The 22,853-nt window shown below is 37.6% G+C and overlaps 1 protein-coding gene across 3 annotated transcripts; it reads right to left on the minus strand.

The window, feature by feature from the left end:
* Nucleotides 1–81: 81 nt before the first annotated feature.
* Nucleotides 82–22,354, minus strand: LOC127444951 (2-oxoglutarate receptor 1-like). 3 transcript variants are annotated; one of them, XM_051704634.1, is made up of 4 exons: nucleotides 22,320–22,354; nucleotides 1,473–1,759; nucleotides 949–1,090; nucleotides 82–562 (listed from the first exon to the last, which is right to left on the minus strand). In XM_051704634.1, exons 2-4 carry the CDS (start codon nucleotides 1,673–1,675, stop codon nucleotides 365–367), a joined length of 543 nt encoding a protein of 180 aa, XP_051560594.1. In that variant the 5' UTR covers nucleotides 1,676–1,759; nucleotides 22,320–22,354; the 3' UTR covers nucleotides 82–364. The 3 variants fall into 3 exon arrangements, with proteins under 3 accessions (XP_051560594.1, XP_051560593.1, XP_051560592.1); XM_051704633.1 differs by having other exon boundaries at nucleotides 1,473–1,737; nucleotides 22,320–22,351; XM_051704632.1 differs by lacking the exons at nucleotides 82–562; nucleotides 949–1,090; nucleotides 1,473–1,759 and adding an exon at nucleotides 18,916–20,607 and having other exon boundaries at nucleotides 22,320–22,352.
* Between the last annotated feature and the right edge of the window lie 499 nt (nucleotides 22,355–22,853).

Here is a 22,853-nt window from a genome sequence, read left to right on the forward strand (position 1 = left end):
ATGAAAACAGTAAATGAAAACCACTCAAAGTCAAAACATAACTTGTATGGCTACATAAATATGTATCAAATCTCTGGCTCAGTGAGGTTAACACAGGTTAACAGGTTCTTTGGCCCATGCCTTGACCAGTGGCTTGTTTTGATAGTTAGTTAGAAGGCAGGCTACCACAAAAAGCTGGTTGATACTGCCAGCAATGGTCAGAGGGATAACAGTGTCAAACAGTTTGTTCTCTTTGATGCGCCTAATTGTTCTCTCTACATATATCCTTAACTGTGCAATGCCCTGAGTAACCAGCACTTCATCATGAGACAGCTGTGACTTTTTAGTTAGAAATGGTGGTCTGTAAACTTTGCAGGGCACTAGGTCATCGATTCTGAATCCCTTGTCCACCATTAAAGCCATATCTATGTAGGTATACAAAAAAATGGACCCAAGTTTTGATAATCCTGCTGACAGTGGACTGATGAATGTTGAAGCGATCACCCAGATCTTTCTCCTTCAGACCCAGCGACAGGTACACCAAGAACAGGAACAGTTCATCAATCAGTGGAAGGCATCGGCTCTGGTAGGGAGGCAGGGGGGACAAGCCTTAGTGGTAATAATGATAATCATTGCCTGGTCATAATAAATGTATGTATGTGTTTTTAATTAGATTGAAATATTAGTGTTGTCTTGGGTGTCGATTAATCATCAAGCTGCTTTTAAAAACAAAATGATGGGTAACACTTTATTTTACAGTGTCCTTGTTACACATGTTACATGTACTTACAGTAAATTACGCATAATTACATGCAACTAACCCTAAACCAAACCCTAATTCTAATCCTAACCCTATAGTAAGTACATGTTGTTATTAATATTACTCAGTACTTAATTGTATAATTACACTGTAACAAGGACACCTTAAAATAAAGTGTAATCAAATTATGTAGTATGAGCTATGCCTACCGGTCTGCGAGGTGGATCAACTGCCTTGTCGGGAGCTGCTGTTGTGCTGGAAGTGGATGTCCGTGTACCAACACGCACAATTCTCCTAGTAGCAGGTTCAATCTGTCTCCAAAATGCATGTAGATGACGGTAGCTGGCAAATCTAAAAGAGTGAAAGAAAATTATTTATTATCTTCAAAGCATACCCCATTGTTGATGTTAGCCCTGGCAGATCTTGCCAAATGGCTGTGGCAGTACACTGGCCTGTTAGAATGAATTGCAGCATGATCTGAATTTTTTTAAGGCTGCATTGTTATATTATATTTGTAGTTCTATGTGTTCATGTAAATCTTATCTTGCTTTTATTCATTTACTTTAATATGGTCCTGTGTTCATGGGGTTCCCCTTATAAAAGAGTTGATCTCATTGGTCACCCAGTATAAATAAATGTTATTGAATGAATGAATGTGAACACAATCTAGGTCTGCAACAAAGTCATTACCACAGGGGTATGCAAGATGAACATCATATGACACAATACGTACCTGTTATAGAATCTGATGTCATCGTCAGATGCTGAAAACCTCTCTAAGCCAAATGATTGCTTCAGTGTAACCTCTTCCAGCCTCTTTCGCAGTTTTTCTATCACCTGCTGTTGCGCTTCTATTTTCTCACATGCTATATCTAAAGCTGATGGATCTGGTTCGTCTTCGTAATCGTGGCACTGAAGCAACACTTCAACATACATGTTTTCCTCTTCAGTTACTTCATCCTCTGGCCATTGTGTTCTCTCCCAGATGCTTGGTCTGGCTGCCGGTAGAGAGAAGTTATTCTGGGCAAACAACACAGGCACAGCTCCCTCTTTTAAGCATCGTTGCCCACCATGAATGACATCCGTGGAGACGAAATGTCTACTACAGACTGTCCTGGTCCTCTTAATTACCAAATTCTCACATCTCACATAACGTATTCATATTTTTCTTAACGTTTCATCCTTTGGGAAGTGGTGGAAACTTACGGTGGAATTGAACTTCCCTGACATCGCGCATTGAGATACACAGCAGGTACACACTGAGGTACACACTGTTAGGATTTTCCCGCTTCTGGTACTTTATCGGTTTTGACAAAGACATTTTCTTCTTACTAACATTCAGATATTTAAAATAAAACAAAACGCAAACAACAATCCGAATAATAATTACAATAGTACGAACTAGCTAGGTTAGCAGATTATTGTTACTTTTCCGGCAAGCGGATGTGGTGAGACCAGTTTTCCGGTTTGGTCATGTGATGTTTGACATATACCCTATTGTACTCAAGATGAATTAAGAGCCCTTAACTCCTTGCAGAAAAACAACGTTATTGTTAAACCTGCAGATAAAAGGTAGTGGAATTGTTTTATTACCCAGGGAGGCCTATGACCAGGAAGTACAACGACAGCTCAACAATAATGATTTTTATCTGATATTGAAAGGGGAACCTACTCAATCCTTCAAAAGGGATATTGATATGTTTCTCAAGCCAGCCCTTGACAACCAGATTATTTCGGAAAAGGAATTACAGTTTCTAACATGTAAACATCCATTTAGGCCAGTTTTGTATTTGTTACCAAAAGTTCATAAGATATAGAAAAATCCTCCAGGACGTCCAATTGTCAGTTGCATTGGATCACTTACAGAACCCCTATCAATCTTCATTGACCATCATCTCAGATCTATTGTTACAGAACAGCCATCGTATTTGAGAGACACAAGTGATTTCACTGGCCAACTAAAATCAGTGAAGGTGGATTGTAAAATCAAATTAGTGACCTTGGATGTGGTCAGTTTATATACCAACATCCCACATTCACGTGGCCTCGCAGCAATGAGATATTTCTTGAATCTAAGATGTGATCCCACACTTCCTACACAATTTCTTGTTGATATGGCAGAACTTGTACTGACCAAGAACTACTTTATTTACACTAAGGATTTTTACTTACAGAAAGAGGGTACAGCAATGAGAGTGGCTTTGCCCTCGATTATGCATGCTTCTTCCTGTCTTTTTTGGAAAAAGAATATGTTTTCAATAACAGTCCTTTTTTATCTTACCTTATTTTCTATAAACAATACATAGATGACATCTTTTTGATTTGGGTAGGAGAGGACAGTGACCTTGAGAATTTCATCAACTATTTGAATGGTCTTGTTCCGACTATAAAGTTCAACATGAAAGCAAGCTTCAACAAAATCAACTTTTTGGACACATATGTTTGTGTTAATGGAAGTAATTTATATCCAACCCTCTACAGATAATCGACAGATCAGAACAGCATCCTTCATGCCAAGAGTTTTCATCATATTCCCCTTAAGAAAGGTCTCCCCTACAGTCAGTTTCTCAGGATAAAAAAAATATGTACGAACAATGATGATTTTGAGGAGGAAGCTGGTAAGATGTACATCCAGTTCTGTTATAGATGATATCCTGAACAGTGGCTGAAGAGAGCCCTTGGAAAATTAAGGTCGATACCAGGGGGATCACACCTTAAAACATCTAATAAGTCTACTTGTGTGTGTCGTACCACTTACACTGTTGATAGTCAGGCAATCAAGTCTATTATTAACAAACACTGGCATGTTCTCAGAGCTGATGACACTGGAAATGACATCTTCAATGAGCCTCCCTTATTTTCATACTATAGGGGACGTAATTCTAGAGACTATCTGGTCAGTTCTGATACTTTCATCAATGAAAGAAAACATGTCACATTGGATCGTTCTATGGGCTTATTCTGCATGTGAAAATGCCCTTAAAACCTGTGTCACATGCATAAAAGACTCTTACAATGCGAAGCAAAGTGGATCCACTATATGGATTGTGTACATCCTAAAGGATTAAATGAAGAACTTAAATTATCATGCTTCCTCTGAATATGTTACTTTACTATATTGGTCAGAGCAATACATGTAATTAGATCTGTTTCTGTATCAGGGTAGACATTTTTTATAATATATAATGTTTTATATTCATCTATGTAGATTCTCATCTGAGGTTCTGTTGACAGACTTTTTGTATTGTGTATTTGGATTTTTTCAGATGTTGTATTGATTTTGTTCACAAAGCATGGTGTGACTCTTGTGTATAATTATATGGTAAGTTGTAACTTTGTTATTTAGTATTTTCCAAATGCTGCATACGACCATGGGACACTACTTTGATTTAATTCTTTATTTATATGGTTTTGTATTTGATATTCAGAATTTTAGCTTTTTTATGGGGTATTTGGTTTAGATAGATGGTATTTGGTTTATTCAAATATTTATATACTGATGTTTCGCAGCATCAGGACCCGCACCAGCCGACTCCATGATAGCTTCTTCCCCCAAGCAATCAGACTTCTGAACTCTTGATCTTCCATGATCAAATACATCAGCACTGCACTTTATTACCCTTACTCTTATATCTTACACCGGACTGTCATAAATTATATTATTATTATTATATTATATTCTCTCTTAACCACTGACTATCAACCGACAGCCTGAATGTCAATACAGTACAATACTGTACATTCTATATATACTATATATACTTTTTTATATATTTTTATTTTTTATTTTTATTGAATAATGTGTATCTATATAGTGCATATTGTATACTGTACAGTGTATGTTATTATTTGTATATTGTTGAGTGTAAATATGTGTATATCAGATGTTTAAATTGTGCTGTGTTAATTTGATGTTATTGTAAATTGGCTCTGTCTCATCACTGTCATGACTGCTATGTTGATCGGAACTGCACCCAAGAATTTCACACACCATTGCACTTGTGTATATGGCAGTGTGACAATAAAGTGATTTGATTTGATTTGTTTATGTAATGCTTTATTGTTACTTCATTATTCACTTTGTATTTTGGAGTGTCTTGTGATCATGTGATTTTGGTTATCATGTGATCTATGCAATCATGTGACCTCTTGTTCAAAGATGCATTGTTATTAGGCACTGAGGAAGGTCACTCGTGACCGAAACGTTTGCTGTTTTCCAGTAAAGCTGTGGTTTTATCTCGCATTGAGTGTTCTTGTTTTGTTTCATTATTATAGTGTGTGGGCCTTTTTTTGTATTTTTTGCCTATTTGGATCTTATGATCTAAAATATATTAAAGTGAGCTTTAGACATAACCAAGCACATATGTACTAACTACAATGCTTTATTTACATATATTACATATGATTTATAGACATATATAGACATTTATACACCAATTACTGCTCTCATCCACTCCTTCAGATGCAATTCGACCAACCAGTGAACTGTATGTGCTGGATTTTGGTATATCTAAATCAGCGAAGGCTGGATCAATGCCGCCTTCAAAAATTGGCCAGATGAAGGCATCTCAGAAGACAAGATGTGATGCAAATATTGAATTCGGACATGCCTTGATGATTCCTAGCTCTGTACACATCTTCCGAAGGCAGTATTCTTCAGCTTTCAGATGGTCAGGTCTAAGGGGGGGGGCTAGAGGGGGCATTGCTCCCTAGATTTGCCTTGAGCTCCCCAAGAATCTTCTGATGCCCCCGCCCTGACTGACAGCAAAATGATCAAGGGGCACGCCACCCCCCGGACTGAAGGTGAAACCATCAACATTGACCCCCCACCCAGCATACAAGGTCTCCACAAAAGATTGCAGCCTAGTACCAGCCCTGTTTAGGATGCAGCCGAAGTCTGGTTTAGTCTGCCATGAAGCCTTCTCTACAGTAACTAGCTAAAGCAATGCAATTTAATGTTACTCAATGTTAATGTTGATCCAATGCCTACTATATTCATTAGGCTCTAAATGAACTAAACCTCTTCATATATACAACATACAGAAGGCTTAGCTTCATTCCTAACTCATGAATAGGTAGATACATTTAGTATATTTTTAGAATAGCAATTGTTTTAATTTGTTCCACTGCTTCAGGAACAACCTTTCAATAGGTGAATACAATGGTTTCAGTCTATTGCGTACCAGTTGAGCATGCCAGTCACTTCCTTCTGCAGCCCACAGCAGTGATATAACATTCAAATGTGATAACAGTAAATAAAACAATAATCAAAAATCCTTGAAGCTAACATATATCAACTGTAACTAAGTGCAGCCAATTGGAGCATATAAATATAGATGCCCTCAAAATGTATTTCGTAGTAAATCTTGTAATTTACAGTGTGCAGTGTACAGTACAGTGCCCAATGGTCAGACAATTACCTTTGCATGCTTGAAATCATCCACTAGGCCTATTAAAGTAATGCCGAAGAAGTCAAATGCATCCCAACTCAATGGTCACTAAAGATCGATCGATGATCCTGTTTTTATGATGGATAACAATTATTTGTATATTTCCAAAACTGACATGCATTACTGATTTTTAATTATCATTTAAATTCTGATTTGCTTTGCACTAATAACAAAATATAATATTATTTAATACAAAATAATAAACATTTTTATTTTCTAAAGAGATCTAAGCTTACTGTTTATAAGATCATAAGAAGTATTTCAGTCAAGTATGTCCAAACTTTTTACTGGTGTACATTAGTAAGACACCCGTAAGAATGCTGTTCATCTAACGGCTTTATGACTTGAACACATTCTCTCAAATATCATATCACTGGATCAAACAGGGTTTATTCAAAATCGTTATTCGTTTTACAACCTTAAGCAGCTTTTTAATACAATTTACAATGCTTCTCTCACTGACACAGAGGAGGCCTTGATTATGATGGATGCTGAGAAAGCTTTTGACAGAGTGGAGTGGAGCTATTTGTTCCACACTCTGGAAAAGTTTGGATTTGGGGGAAAATTCATCTCCTGGATTAAGTTGCTTTATTCTTCCCCATAAGCTTCAGTCAAAACAAACAATATTAAATCTGAGTATTTTCGTTTATATAGTTCTAGAAGACAGGGGTGTCCCTTAAGTCCTCTTTTATTTGCAATACCCATTGAACCCCTTTCCATTGCCCTTCGTTGTAATCCTCATATCAAAGGTATATTCAGAAACAACATTGAATTAAGGATCTCTCTGTATACAGACAATTTACTTCTATACATTTCTAATCTATCTGTTTCTGTCCCTGCTGCCCTGGCCACTCTTCAATCATTTGGTCAAATTTCTGGTTATAAGTTCAATTTAAATAAAAGTGAAGTATTCCCAGTTAATGCAGCTGCAAAGAAATTCCATTGCATAGCCTACCCTATAAAATGGCCTCTTATAGTTTGCCTCATCCTGGAATCAAAGTCGCACATAAAGTTCAAGATCTGTACAAGGCAAATCTGGCCCCTTTGCTGTCCCAAACTAAGGAGGATTTTGAACGTTGGTCTCTTCTTAATCTCTCTCTCACTGCTCGAATCAATGCCATGAAGATGACTACTGTCCCACGTTTTTATTTATTTCAATGCATTCTAATTTTTCTTACCCAGAAAATACTTGTATGTTAGACTTTATGATATTGGAGCTTATCTGGAATAATATGGTCCTCAAGTTTCGTAAATCATGTCTAAAGAGACCCAAGTCGTTGGGTGTAATCTGAGGTTCTATTATTGGGCTGCCAATATAAGAGTTTTAAAATTTTGGCTCCAGTATAAAACTTTCGATCCCCCTGCCACATGGCTTGCCATGGAAGCACATTCCACTAAACCTGTCTCTTTGAATGCCTTAATACACTCTTCTATTTGTCCTCGACTTCCCCATTATTCTAAGAATGTGATTGTTAAAACCTCTCTGAAGATTTGAGCTCAATTTAAGTGTTCCTTTGGGCTACAATCATACTCTATTCACACCCCCAAAAGCTGTTATGCATCTTCCCTCCCTTTCATATAGTCCTTTTCTTACTTGGTCTAATCTGGGCATTAAATCATTTTAAGACTCATATATTGAGGATACTTTTGCATCTTTTCAACAGCTTACTGATACTTTTTCTATTCCCAAACAAATTATTTTCAGATATTTACAAGTTTGCAGTTTTGTTCATACATAGCTTCAGTCTTAATAGATTTTTTGACACCAGTGCACACACCGAAGGGCTTAATTTCATATATTTATAACCAAATTTATCTTCTTCATTCAGAGTCATTAGATTCTATTAGGGCCCTCTGGCAGGAATATTTGGTGGAGATGTTATCAAATGAGCTTTGGGAATAAATCCTCATTTATGCCAGACATACCCTTATCCAGTGTAAAATTGTGCACCGCACTTATTATACTAAGGCTAGATTGGCAAAGATGTTTGGGGGTGTTTCTGCGGCATGTGATGGATGTCACCAATCCCCTGCAAACCTGTTCCACATGCTTTGCTCTTCTTTATGTGACTATTGGACTAATATTTTTAAAACCATGTCAGGCATTACTGGGGAGAGAATTAAACCAAATGCTCTCCCTGCATTGTTTGGAATCTATCCCTCTGTACCCTTCCTTTCTATCCCGAAAACTATGGCTTCCATTCTTCCAGTATATTTTCAGAGATTCATTTTTCACTCATTCCTGATTTCCAAGATGGGTTGGGGAGGTAATGATTATGTGTTGAATGTGGCATGAGGGTTATGATGGACAGCTCAAACTATTGTTGTCATATTTTTTTGACTGCTGTTGTTTGTTTGTTGTGTTTTTTTGATGTTGTTTTTTTTTTGTGGATGTAAGCATAATAACTATGTTTATATGCCTTGTTATTGTTTAATTTTTGCTTAAAACCAATAAACAACCCTGAAAGCTCAGCGAAATCATTTATTCCGCATTCATTCAGTAATTTCCAAGAAGCTTGCGGATTCTCAACACTTCCCTCTGTAACTGGATCCTGGACATTCTTACAGAGAGAAAGATAAAGTGAAGGAATGCTTTTTTGGATGACACCATGGTAATGCGATTCCGAGCAATGAAATGCTCCACTGGTTTTGTCCTTCATACCACGGATGGATTAAGGCTCATAGTAATGCCATTTTTGACGTGTATGAAAATGCAGTTGTGAGGGCACTGTAGCTGCAAGAATCTCAATTTCCACAGTTTGTGTTTTCTGAAAATTTTTAAATTCTTTTGGAAAGATGGTTTTTTTTTCAATGTTTTGTCAGCGAAATGATCCAAAACACTTTAAACAACAGCATAACCCACTGAAGTGACTGCCATCCCACACAGCCTCATTGTCATTTCCATCAAAAATTACACATAGCGCTGTGTTAATAAGGTCTATCAAGTGCTATTTGCTATGTTCCAAGTTGTCTAAAGTCATACAAGTGTTTTATGTATGGAACTTGTCACGATCCTGTCACTCTGTCAGTCTGAGTTTTTGTGTGACAGGATCATGACATCTTTGATCTATGTCTGTCTTGTTTCTGTCTTTGTCTTCGGTTGTGGTTTCCCTGCCGTGCCCTCTTCGGTTGGTCTTGTTTCATGTCCGGAGCATGGTGTCTTGATCTTGACTTTCCTATCTGGTTCGGTTTTGGGATCCGGACACTCACGCTCCATGTTCCGTCTGTTATTGGCGTGAGTGCATTGAGCTTATGTCATCTTGTCAGCATACACTCACATCAATCGTTTATGTCTGTCTCTCGCGACCATGGACGTGCTTCGCATTGTGCTGCGTGCCTGGGTCGCGAGCTGTCTTCACGTTGTGCTGAGGTTCGGTCACTTTGGTCTGAGGTGTCGGGTTTGTGTGTATCCGAACTCTCGCACAGGTGTCGTCTCATTTGTCGCCTGTTGCGTGCATCATGTGGCATTTGCCTCGTGATGTACGCTCAGGCTCTGTCTAGTGTGGGAATGTGTGGCATTGCTTTGTTTGGCGATGCTACGCATTCTCTAATCTTGTCTGTTGGTTGACATGAGCATATATTGCCTTATTATATTGGCGATGTGCGCTCATGCCATTCGGATGTTTGTGTCTTGTGAGAGCACGTAGCTTTGTTTTGTTTCTGTATAGTCTTGCATCATACCCCGCCTCCTTGTTTGCCTAATATTAGTTAATTTGCTTCATCTGTCCCCTTCTTAACCTGTTTGATTTCTCTCCCTATTTTAGTCTCCTCTTTTGTGCTGTTCAGTGCCAGTTCGTCTTGTGCTTGTTCCATGTCCATGTCGGAGTGTTCTTTCCAACTTCTGTCGGTCCTGTGTTTTGCCCCGTTTTCCAGTCCAGCCCGTTTTTGTTATTTTTTGCCCAGAGCCTGGTTTTTCCCCTTCGGGGTAGTTTTTGTTTTGCCTTTGTTTATTTTTGTATCAATAAATCCTTTTTGTTTTTACTCTGCATTTGGGGCTTGCCTCTGACTCTCTGCTTCAACCCTTGACAGAGATCTTCACGGGCCCATAAATTCATGTCTGAACCCAAAGAAACCCGGAAATGTTCTACTCGAACTTGAAACGGACCCGTGTATTATTTGAAAGCTTAGACCCGTACCCATGCAGAACCGAGAAATACCAGATCCGGACCTGAACCGGACCCGTCTATTATTTGAAAGCTGGGACCCGGACCAGCCCGGGAGACACAGACCCTATCGACACAGATTTCACAGCTGATTGCTATTAACAAGTTAATTAACAAGTTGTGAAAACAAAACTTTGTGTCTTACCTAATGTAACATTAGTAGCCTTCTCTCCTGTTCCTGGCCATGACGCATATAATCCATCCTCCTTGCCAAGAAAGTTGGTAAAATACATCCAGGTTTTCTGTGAGTCCTCTCTTGCTGATTGAAATGGCATAGATAATCCTCTCATTATTTCAGCTTCAAAAGTCCACTTGCCGTCACGGTGACGGATGACAAATGTGACTTGTTTAGAATCAGCTTTGCAGTTTTTTTGTATCTCGCATAAGATAACTTTGATTGTTTGCCCTTTTGAACTATAATAACAATTGCTCATTCATTGCCATGGCTGCTAACGTTAGCATTGCTAATTTGCTATCGTGTGCCTTAACTTCTCTCTGCCTCTGAGTCACTCAGCTCGTTGTGGCTCCGTTCAGTTTTTCACCATATTTCTCGTCCCGCATATTCTCAACCTAATTTTACAATGTTGAAAGTTACAACACACACAGCACCATCATCATCAGCGCTGTCTGATCACAGTCAGGTATACAAGGATCGACTCAGGTATTACAAATAATGTCAAACGGACCCGGGACCCACAGCAATAGAATGGGACCTGACCTGGATAAAACATGGATCTGACCTCTACTTGACAGAACTAACTGAAATTGAAAATGCTGTCAGCCATTACCTGTTTCCTGTGAGGCACAAAGCTTTCCTTCCACAAGGGGGCACTTGACGGCTCAAAAAAACGAATCCTCCATTGATCCGCATTCAAATCTCAGAACGTATTATACATCATTGGAAACATTTTTACTCTGGAGAGTAATTTTTAAATAAAACTTATAGTTGGAAGTATTCGTACATGTGGATGGAAATCTGCAGCATTATCTATGAAAAACACCCATCCTGAACAGCACCGAAACAGCAATGAAAATGTTAAAAAGTTTTTGTTTGTAATTTGCACCACAGACCAGGAAAAACAACATCTCATGCATATGCTATGTGTATGCCTGGAATGACAATAAACTTTATTTGAAATAAAATTCTCATACAGTTCCCTGGAAGCAAAACAATTTGGGAAACCGCATGCCTGCAGGCAGGTGAATTACACACCTTTGTATACTCAGTAAGCCAAAAAGTCTAGAAGAACTTGATGTAATAACAGAATAAATACTGCCTTCTCTAGCACTCTTGATAGTGTCGCCCCCCTTCAATTAAAGAAAATTAAAGAAAAAAGCACCGCACAAAGGTACAATGATCACACTCATGCTCCCAAAAGAGCAGCTTGGAAAATGGAGCGTAAGTGGAAGAATAAAAAATTAGAGGTTCTTCGCAGTGCATGGAAGGATAGTGTCTGTAGCTACAGACAAGCACTAAAAGCTGCCATGTCAGCATATTTTAAGAAAACAGTGTCTCATAATGTTCCTCATGGGCAACTTCAATCCTTCGCTGTCATAGGTCATGAAGAGCTAACAAAACTTATCAAAACATCAAAAGCCACAAGATGTATGTTAGATCCAATACCAACTAAGCTCATAAAAGAGGTATTCCCTGTAATCTCAGAACCTCTTCTTAATATTATTAACTCCTCACTATCCTTTGGACAAGTCCCAAGAAACATTAAAATGGCAGTTATCAAACTGCTTATTAAGAAGCCACAGCTTGATCCTGGGGAATTGGCTAATTATAGACCAATTTCAAATCTCCCATTTATGTAACAAATACAAGAAAAGGTAGTGACCTCCCAACTATGTTAATTTCTACAGAGAAATAGTATATGTGAACAATTTCAACAATTCCCATCACAGTACAGAGACTGCACTTATCAGAGTTACAAATGACTCGCTCTTATCATCTGATCACAGCTGCATTTCTCTTCTAGTGCTTTTAGATCTTAGTGCTGCCTTCAATGCCATAGATCATGACATTCTCTTAAATAGGCTTGAGAATTACTATGTTGGCATTTGTGGACTTGCATTAGCATGGTTTAGAATTTAGCTGACCGCTACCACTTTGTCTGTGTAAACAAGGAATTGTCAAATCAAACAAAAGTTAAGTATAGAGTGCCACAGGGATCAGTTTTAGGTCCTCTGCTTTTATCCATATATATGCTTCCCCTGGGAAATATTATCAGGAATCATTGAATAAGTTTCCACTGTTATGCTGAGGATACCCAACTTTATATTTCTTCGAAACCCGACGATATGTCACAATTCTCCAAATTAGTGTATTAATGAAATCAAAGATTGGATGGCCAGAAATTTCCTTCTACTCAATTCTGAAAATCAGACATACTAATTATTGGACCAAAAACCTCTAAAAATAAGTCGTTAAAATATCATTTGACTCTTGATTGATGTACTGTTACATCATCTTCTACAGTGAAAAATTTAGGTGTTTTATTTGATACCAATCTGTCCTTTGAAAATCAAATTTACAGTGTTTGTAGAACAGCATTCTTCCACCTCAGAAATATTGCTAAATTATAACACATGCTCTCTGTTGCTGATGCCGAGAAACAAATTCATGCGTTCATGACCTTAAGACTAGATTATTGAAATGCATAACTGGGAGGATCTCCTGCAAGTTCAATAAATAAACTTCAACTGGTTCAAATTGCAGCAGCCAGAGTGCTGACTAAAACCAAGAAATATGATCATATTAGCCCCATTTTATCATCATTACATTGGCTACCTGTTAAATTTCTTATTAATTTTAACATTTTGTTAACTACGTACAAAGCTTTGAATGGTCTAGCTCCGCAGTATTTAAGCAACCTTCTACCATGCTATATTCCATCACGTTCATGATGATCGCAAAATTCTGGCATGTTAATAGTTCCTAGAATATCAAAATCTACAAAAGGAGGTAGATCCTTTTCCTATTTGGCTCCTAAACTATGGAATAGTCTCCCTAACACTGTTCGGGATGCAGACACACTCACTCAGTTTAAGTCTAAAGACTCATCTATTTAGCCAGGCATACACCTAATTTATCCATCAACTCACAATTAGGCTGCTTTAGTTTGGTCTGCCGGAACCAGAAATATTTATTATGATCTATAACTCTGCAAAAAATTTAATGGCATCTATGCTAATATCTTTCTATTTGTTTCCCTGTCTCAACCTTAAGATTCATATCCCGAGGTTACCAGAACCAGCCAGATCCAACTCCATTCCTGCTTAGTGTCGGACTCCACTGCTGCGTGTCTCTGAATGATGACGACTAAATGCAGCCGATGCCAGCCAGACATCACTTCAGTCTATTACGATGGACTTCAAAGGATAAACTGACGCCAACTCCAACCATAAGACATGGTATACTTTAATATGACTCTGGCTGAACCTTGGACTTAGGAAAGAACTCACCGAAATGACCTGCCGGTTGAACTGCGATTCACCTCACTGATCTCTGCCTGCATCACCTTGGTCTAATGATGGACTGCACTCTTAAAATGGAATACATAGACTATCAATTAAATGCCTCATCAGCCAACTAACAAAGGACAATACATCTATGTGAACTTCTGCAGTTAATCCAGGAAGACTTTAGTCATTAATCTTATAGTTCATACAAACTCTTTGTTTAAACAATGACCCTTAACACTTACTTAGTTTACTAATTTTAAACCATGACTTGTACTGCACATAAATAACTAATAATGGCATTATAATCATGCTGTTTAGCCGGAAGGGAAACTGGCCACCACAGTGGGCCTGGTTTCTCCCGAGGTGATTTTTCTTAAAACATCTTAAGGAGTTTTGTGTTCCTTGCCACAGTCGCCTTCGGCTTGCTCACTGGGGTTCTGAATACAATTATTATTTAATTATTTATTTTTCTACACAATTTACAATCAGATTTAATCAAACTACAAAATGATGACTCTTAAGACTTTATAAATATAACAGTTTCTTTTTCTGTTAATGCATGATTTTCTGTAAAGCTGCTTTGAAACGATGTGTGTTGTGAAAAGAGCTATACAAATAAAAATGACTTGACTATCTATTTTTTTGGCTTAATCATCAGGAACACAACACTGGTAATTTGACATTTAGTTTCTATAATGTGTAGAAGCCTTTTCTTTCTTCTCATATATATTCACTGGTTAGTACAGGGTGCTTGCTCATGTTGGAACAATGGAAGAAATCTGAGCTGCACCACCTGAGATATTTAATAAAAGGTGACGTTGTTGAGGAACTTCATTTTTACATACAGTATTACACTGCTTCCAACAAACTGGTTACTGTACATACAGTACACTACCAGTCAAAGGTTCGGTCACACTTGATTGAATTTATGTTTCTTATTATCTTCAATACTTTTTTAAAAAAAGGCTTAAATGCTTGTAATTTGGTTTGTATTAAAATATGGAATGTGCCTAAATATGAATAAAAAAAATTAAAAAATGTGGATGAATTTAACCGGATAGTGAAGGAAAAAAAGGAAAAAGTCTGATCTTTAAATCATCTTTAATGAATAAAGATAAAATTTAAGTTTTATAATTCCATAACCTACATTTGTGTTGTTTAATTTCATAGTTTTGATGGCTACCATTATTCTAAAATGTGGGAAATGATAATAAAGTGTGTCCAAACTTTTGACTGATAAGTTGCGGTAAATTTCAAACTTATATAGTTTGTAAACACACATTACTATAACTTGTACTACACATTTGACATGCATATGAGATAAACCGGCAGTCAAAAGGTGTGAAGTGTGTCACTCAAAAGGCTTCACATGGAACATTGTTCTCATTTCCTCTTCATGTACTGTTAAACTTCACAATACAACCATGCATATAAATATTATGATTAAAAGGAAGTTGGTGTTCCAGAATGCTGCTATTCAACAGGTGTTTGTTTTTTTCTGATGAATTTGACTAACAAGTTTGATTCCATTCAGGCAGCTGCAAGAACAATAAGCCAGTTGAGTCAGGTTATGTAAGACAGACTAAGACTTGACTGATTAAATTTTAGGCAAGGGCGTGAACAGTGGTCAAATTCTGCTCTGCCTCTGTACATTTATTGTAAAAAATACTTGTCTGACGAGGGAAACTGTTGTGTACCAAAATGAATTTTTTTTCAATTACAATATTTCAGCAGTTATGTTGTCCTGTATTTCTGTTGGCTGTTTTGATCAGAACTATTGATGCCCGATTTGTAAATGACTCTTGAGTCAATTCTTTTTTAATGAGTTGGACAAACGGTTCACAATTTAGTCTGAATTATTCGGACAGCTATCTCACGGATTGGTTAGTTTTGGAGCAAACATCGCTGGATGAAGTGGATTCACCTTCAATCCATTTGGCAGTGATGAAGAAGGCCTTCATTAAGTTCAACACCAGCGTGTGCAACTTGTCAACAACTGTGGTAAAGGTGTTACTGCAGGTAAAGACAGTTTCCAAACAAAAGAGTATCAAACCACCAAACAAAAGCAATTAAAGTAGCCTGCCAAACAGTTCCAAGGCATTACCATGTTTTGGGGGAAATATAGGCCTATATCATGTATGTACTGTATAAAAGTACCATGGTATTACCATCAGATACCGAATCTACCATAGCAGTCACTGGACTTAGAACTGAATGCTTTAGTGTTGTTTTTGCATAACATTTCCAAATATTTGACCAGATGGGGGGGCCTGTGCCCCATTACTAAAGCCCAGAAATTCCATCTTTTGAATGTAGAAATGTTATTGCAACTAAAATAGCAACAAAATTTTGTTATTGTCCCTTTATATTATTGTCTCTCACACGGTCCACTATGCAATGCAAATTTTATTAAAATTGCTAAATAGTTAATGTTTCATCAGCTGACAAAATCCTAACATTTTGAATGCACACACCAAAAGTAAATAATGCATGTAAAATGTTCAACAACTTTAAGTTAACTTTAAGTAAATCTGTTAGCTGTATGTCAAAAGAATTGCATAACATCAAGTCAAGATATACTACATACAGTAGAGACCGGCATCAATGTACAGGAATAATGCATGCGATATCTATTAAATATTGTCTTCACCTGTCTTTGCATTTCTGTTTTTTTGTTTGTTTGTTTTTTACATTAAAGGGGTCATGAACTGCTTTTTTTCTTTTGTACTGTTCTCTGAGGTCCACTTATAATTTTATCAAGATTTTTACATCAAAAAACATCATCATTTAGAAGTAATAGGCTATTTTCTGTCCTGTTTTGACCCCCCTCATCGTAACACACCGTTTGAATAGGCGTGGCGGATTGTAGACTCGAAGTAAACGCCCACTGGTATGATTGGCTAACAGTTTTGCATATCTAAAAATCCTACATCCTTCATAGATGGACGCTGCTGTGATTTAGGTTAAAAACGCATAAATACTCAGTACATATAACAAAGTACTGTAATAACATACAAAGCAATAGTGACCACATAATAAAAACAGTTACTCACACTTGTGTGGTGCGACATTACTGTCGGATCCAATATAGTCACACAGCATCGTCTTTTAGTTTCAATCTTTCTGAAAATCCTGCGTCGAATTGTGCCTTGTTTGTAAACGAATCCACAGTAAAATGAAGTGAACAAAGGACCAAGTTCTTACTAACGTGGTCAAGAACTTCATTAAAAAGAAAGTTCATCCACTCTTTCCTAATGTTGGGATTAGAAGGAAGGCAATGCAAAGACTGTTTTTCCACAACTTGGCAATGCACAGCGTCTTGTTGTCTTCGGAGCCATCTTTATCGTTTGGTTTCTGCGTAGACCTGCGTTTGCCTCTCTCGTTATTTACCTACTACATGCGTGAATCTGTGGGCGGGGCTAAACAGGCAGTGATGTAGAAGTAGGCATTGACCTTCTTCTGCGGAGGCGGTGTTTAGCTACACTATTACGTAATAAAGTGGCACATTCCACATCCTGTCGTTTTGGCAGATTGGCTTCAATATAAGCTGTTTTTAGACTAACGAGAAAGTTTTGAGTTCTGAAACTTACAGGATGTTTTTACAGTACAATGACCTCTTATATGTCAAAAGATCAAGGGAATTTTGATTTCTCAGTTCATGACCCCTTTAAGCATGAACATTTTATTTCTACATTCATCAAAATATAACCAATAAGTAACAAGAGGCTGTGCATTATAATGATTTTTTCAAGGTTAAGTGTGTTCTCTTAGATATGACAAAATGTTTTATCATCTTAATATAAACTTATTGCCTTTATCAAATGGCAGCAACAGCAATGTGGCAAAAGACACTAAATCCATGTCTTCAGAAGCGATATGATAAGCGTGGATGAGAAACAGATCAAGCTTACTATAAATCTCCATCTTTGACCAGCCCCGATCAGCAGGTGGTGATATGCATAAAGAATGTGAATTGCCGAATCCTCCCCTTCAACGTGCAAGCATGCAGCAACCAACTCAGGACAATACCATGAACCAATGGGCTCAGGCCAGGGCTCATAACAAGAATGCTGTAAACATCGACAATGACCAGGACAGCCAGGAGCAGCCCTCTGAGGTTGAGGTGTCTGCATTTGAAAACATTGGCCATCATCTGCATTCTTGTACAAATAAGCACCCCACCTGTGGGTGGCATTGGTCATCTGAGAAAGTGGACAGAGCCTATCTGCCTTCAGATCCTCATTCCTCACCTGCCTCATCACACTGGGGATGTGTTGAGCAGTCATCCACCTCTAATGCGGAACCAGGAGGACTGGAATTCTAAATAAATCAACAGAGGCCAACCCATGGAGCGCTGCTTTTCTGAGGAGCAGCCTGGTGCTATAGAAACCGAACTGAACTCACTTTTTTGGGGAAGTAATTAGTCCTGAGCCTGGAAAGGGAAGTATTACTTAGGGGAAATGATTGTCTTGTTCTTGTTCATTAAAACCCTATGCGCACCAAAGCGTTAACTGATGGTGACCCCATTGCACAGTTAAAGGGAAAGTTCAACAAAAAGCAAAATTCTGTCAACATTTACTCACCCTAATGTTGTTCCAAACCACATGGGTGTGAGTAAATGATGACAGAATTAGAATTTTTTAGTTAACTATCCTTTTAAGGTGGTCAAGAGAGAAGTTGCCACCTGATTTTAAGTTTTGCTTATTTGTTTAACACTGGATTAAATGGTTGATGAGCATCTTGGCTTGTGAAATGTTTCTCAGCTGGATGAGGCTGTTGCTAAGCAACCACCCACCATCAATCAACCATCAGATCAGATACCCATTGATGTACAGTTTTAATTAAAATTTTGCTCATTTTTAAAAGTAGCATTGGTTCAAGTGGTTTGACATTAGTGGGGATTTTTTCCTGTATTTTCTGTTAATGTAGAACTAAAATCTCTTAATCTTAGTTCAGTAAATCCGTCAAGCAAATGTAGCTCTAGTGTCTTGGTAAAGTTGTCCCAAAGAGCTTTTTTTTTTTTTTTTTTTTGCAGCTGCTTTTTAGAATTTAAGTCTCTACCTCATTGCTCTGCAACTGTTGCCATGTTACATACCAATGTTGACGATGTTCAGATAGACCAAAATAAAGTTGCTGAACCGTTGCAAAAAAAAAAAAAAAAAGAAAAAAAAAAGAATGAGAACTACCAAAAAAACAAAAGCAAAAGAATGTGAAAGTAAAAGTGGAGATTTATAGCAATAAAGACTTAAATATTTATCTGTTTCTCACCCACACCTCATATCATCATATCACTTCTGAACACATGCATTTAACCACTGGAATCTTAAGGATTACTTTTATGCTGCCTTTATGTGCTTTTTGAACTTCAAAGTTCTAGCCACCATTCCTTTGTATTGTATGGACCTACAGAGATGAGATATTTTCTAAAAATCTTCGATTGTGTTCTGCAGAAGAAAGAATGTCACACATGGCATGATGGTGAGTAAATGATGAGAGAATTTTCATTTTTAGGTGAACTATTCCTGTAAGAAGTTTACTTTAATTAATGATAACAATCTAAATAAATACTTCCTCTGCCATGTAATATACAGTAGTTCATATGTTGCCAAGCAGCGCAACACCTTGGCACATTAATATAGAATGTGTGGTCGCAGTTGTGCGTTTATCAGCTATCTCACACAAACGTGGTTCATCCAATCAGAATATAGAGTCAGAACAATTGGTTTGATAAATTCTGATCTAAACTCTGATTTAAGTCTCAGTTGCTCCCATTGTAATTTATGTTTTGGATGTTGGCTTGCTGATTACAGCCACATTCATGACCTCTTTAGTCCTTGCCATGAGTTGTTTAATTCTGAAGAGATCCACGAAGGCCTGCTTAAAGCCATCCCCTGACAAAGTGTAAAGCGGCAGATTTAAAATGATGTTAAGAACGGCGATGGGTCTTGATATCACGTATGCAGCATGCACCCAGTGGTCTAACATACAGTCGACTTCCGGAGTGGTTCTTGTGTAAATTCTCCATGCTCGTAGCACATGAAAGGGTAAGAAGCACACTGTGAAGCACGTCAGTATCAACACAATGAGTCTTCTCGCTCGTACCCGTGTCCTACTTCCTGTGTGAGGACCCTTGGTTAACTCTTTCATGATGCGCCAGTAACACAAGCAGACCACGACTAGGGGAAGCAGATACCCTAGGACAGTCAACATCCAACTATACCACCAGACCACTTCTATCCTGTTGCTTGCGAGATCCAGGCAGTAGGTCTTATTGTTTTGTGTCACCATGTCAAATAAGTTAAAAATCGGACTTATCTCGGCCAACGCCATGGCCCACACCAACACACAGGCCAGCACGCCCCAACACTTTTTCTTCATGTTGTGCCGATGCACTGGATGCACGATGGCCACGTACCGGAAGATGGCCAGGCAAGTGAGGAACAGGATGCTGCCGTAGAGGTTGAAATGGAATATAAATCGAGTAAAGCGACACATGAGGATGCCAAGCATCCACGAGTCGTCAAGGGAGTAGTAGTAAGCCAGGAAGGGCATGCTGATCATGAAGAGTAGGTCAGTGATGACCAGGTTCACCATGATGATAGTACTGCTTTTCCAGGGACGCACTTTGAGCACATAGACCAACAGAGCAGTCACATTACCGACTACGCCAATGATAAAGATGGTGCTATATGTGACAGGCAGGTAGTAGCGCTTCATGAGACTATCTACGTTGGTGCAGTTGTCACTCGAGCCATTACCGTAGTAGATGTGGTTCGACATGTTTTTTCTTGCAGAAAGAAAGGAAGAATAAATATGAAAATATTGTTAAAGATCAAGCATGCAAAGTAAAACAGATCAATTTCACTGATCCACTGCAAAAGTTAATTTCTTAGTTGTTTGTATGTCTTGTTTTCCGGTAGAAATATCCAAACATTACAAGATACTTTTACCCGAGAAGCAAAACTGAAGATATTAAGACTTTTATTTTCTGTGTTTTTTCTGTGTTCTATGAAGTTTATGCTCTAAGTCAGACAGAAACAATTTGCTGTTTTTGCTGCTAATTTGATATTTTTACAGAAAATGAGTTGTTCTCGTATTCTGCTTGGTTTAAATATCTCAGCTTGGCTTTGTTTGCAATTTATGTTATCAAGCAATTAAATAATAATAATAATAATTCAACTACACACAATCTCTGTGTAAAGGGATATTCCGGGTTCAGTACAAGCAAAGATATTCTAGCAAGTCAGTCCACTGTCGGCTATCTTTGGAATGCTCCCGGGAGGCTATTTCCAGTCATGACAGTGCAGCTCCTTTCTACTTGAATGGGGGAGCACGAAAAAGCTTACGTTTAAATGACATATTTCAAATCAGCAGTAAAATATGACAACACTGGTATCACTGGTGCCAGATGGGCTGGTTTGAGCATTTATGTAACTGCTGATCTCCTGGGCTTTTCATGCACAACAGTTTCTAGAATTTACTCCAAATGGTGCCAAAAACAAAAAACATCCAGTGAGTGGCTGTTCTGTGGATGGAAATGCCTTGTTGATGAGAGAGGTCAGCAGAGAATGGCCAGACTGGTTCGAACTCACAAAGTCTACGGTAACTCAGATAACTGCTCTGTACAATTGTGGTGAGAAGAATAGCATCTCAGAATGCTATTCTGAGATGTAGGTTGGCGCCGTTTTGGTGGCACGAGGGGGACCCACACAATATTAGGCAGATGGTTATAATGTTGTGGCTGATCGGTGTATACTGTATGTCGGTGTATACTGTACGTGCAGCTTATAATTTTATAAAAGTAATTAAAATAATTCTTCTGTTAATACTTGTGTATTTTTTGAGCTGTGAAGTTGTTTAAATAATAGTTTTTACAGGGTTTATGGCATTACATTGTCATGACAACGAAGTAGTAAAACTGGCTAAACCTTTACACAGAAAAGGTTAGTAAGTAATTTTAATACACTAAAATCATGTTAAAACGCATATTGTTTATGTCTTGTGGCAATACATTTGAAACAGTGAGTATTTTAATGTTTACGGATTGGCCCCATTCACTTCCATTGTAAGCTCCTCACCGTAACTACGATTCTTGCTTCTTGCTTTTTTTTTTTTAATAAACAAGGAAGGACTCAAAAATATTTTTTCTGTGGTAATCAACATTATGCCACAAGTCCTGACCCTTGAGCTTAACCTGTATTGAACCTGGAAAATTATTCTAACCAGTAAATTTCAACATGTTTTTGATCTGTTACTCTCAATGTGAAGCTGATTTTATTATTATTATTATTATTATTAAAATTATAATAATAATTTTTAAGAATCTATTTTATCACCAGGCTTCATCAGAAGTACTTAGCATAAAAGAGAAGCAACATCAACAGCCATTTTCCTCATAATCTACAATGCATATCTTTTCTTTTTAAAATAACATAAAAATACATGTTTTCAGATAGATTTTTAAGTTGAAAGTCTCGTATAAAAGTTGTAACTACTTACAACGTTTGCTGCTTCAACCTCTAACCTCTAGCTCCTCTAACAAAAGGATTATCTAGGTGATCTAGCAGACAATTTAAAGCATCCAAACCCTCCCACCCAACATAGAGTTCCTGCTACAGAAAACTCTTTCACTTTTGAGAATCTTATTTGCATTCTGTCTCGTGATATCATTACCAGTAATATCAATGGGCTTCATTCATGAAACACGAGCAGAACAGAGTTTGGTGTAAATCGTTCGTAAAGCCGTTCTGACGTAAATTATCGGATTCATGAAAGTTTTCGTATTTTTCAAAACGTTAGTTGGTACGAATGAAATTTACACCTGCTCCCGACCACGTGTAGGCCTAAATCGTGCGTAAGACATCTGAATGTGTTGTGTTCTTTCAGGCAAACTGTCATGACTACATTTCGATAGAAGTTAAATTAAATAATTAATGAAAATAATAATAATAATAATAATAATAATTATTATTATTATTATTATAATTAAATGAGTGCAAATTAACCTTAAAAATAACGTTACTAAAAAAAATG

Source organism: Myxocyprinus asiaticus, chromosome 8 (genome assembly GCF_019703515.2).
Source record: "Myxocyprinus asiaticus isolate MX2 ecotype Aquarium Trade chromosome 8, UBuf_Myxa_2, whole genome shotgun sequence".
Taxonomy (NCBI): Eukaryota; Metazoa; Chordata; class Actinopteri; order Cypriniformes; family Catostomidae; genus Myxocyprinus; species Myxocyprinus asiaticus.

Excerpts from the sequence above, each read along its gene's own strand:
- LOC127444951 (XM_051704632.1), bottom strand. The coding sequence starts at position 20,600 with ATGTCGAACCACATCTACTACGGTAATGGCTCGAGTGACAACTGCACC.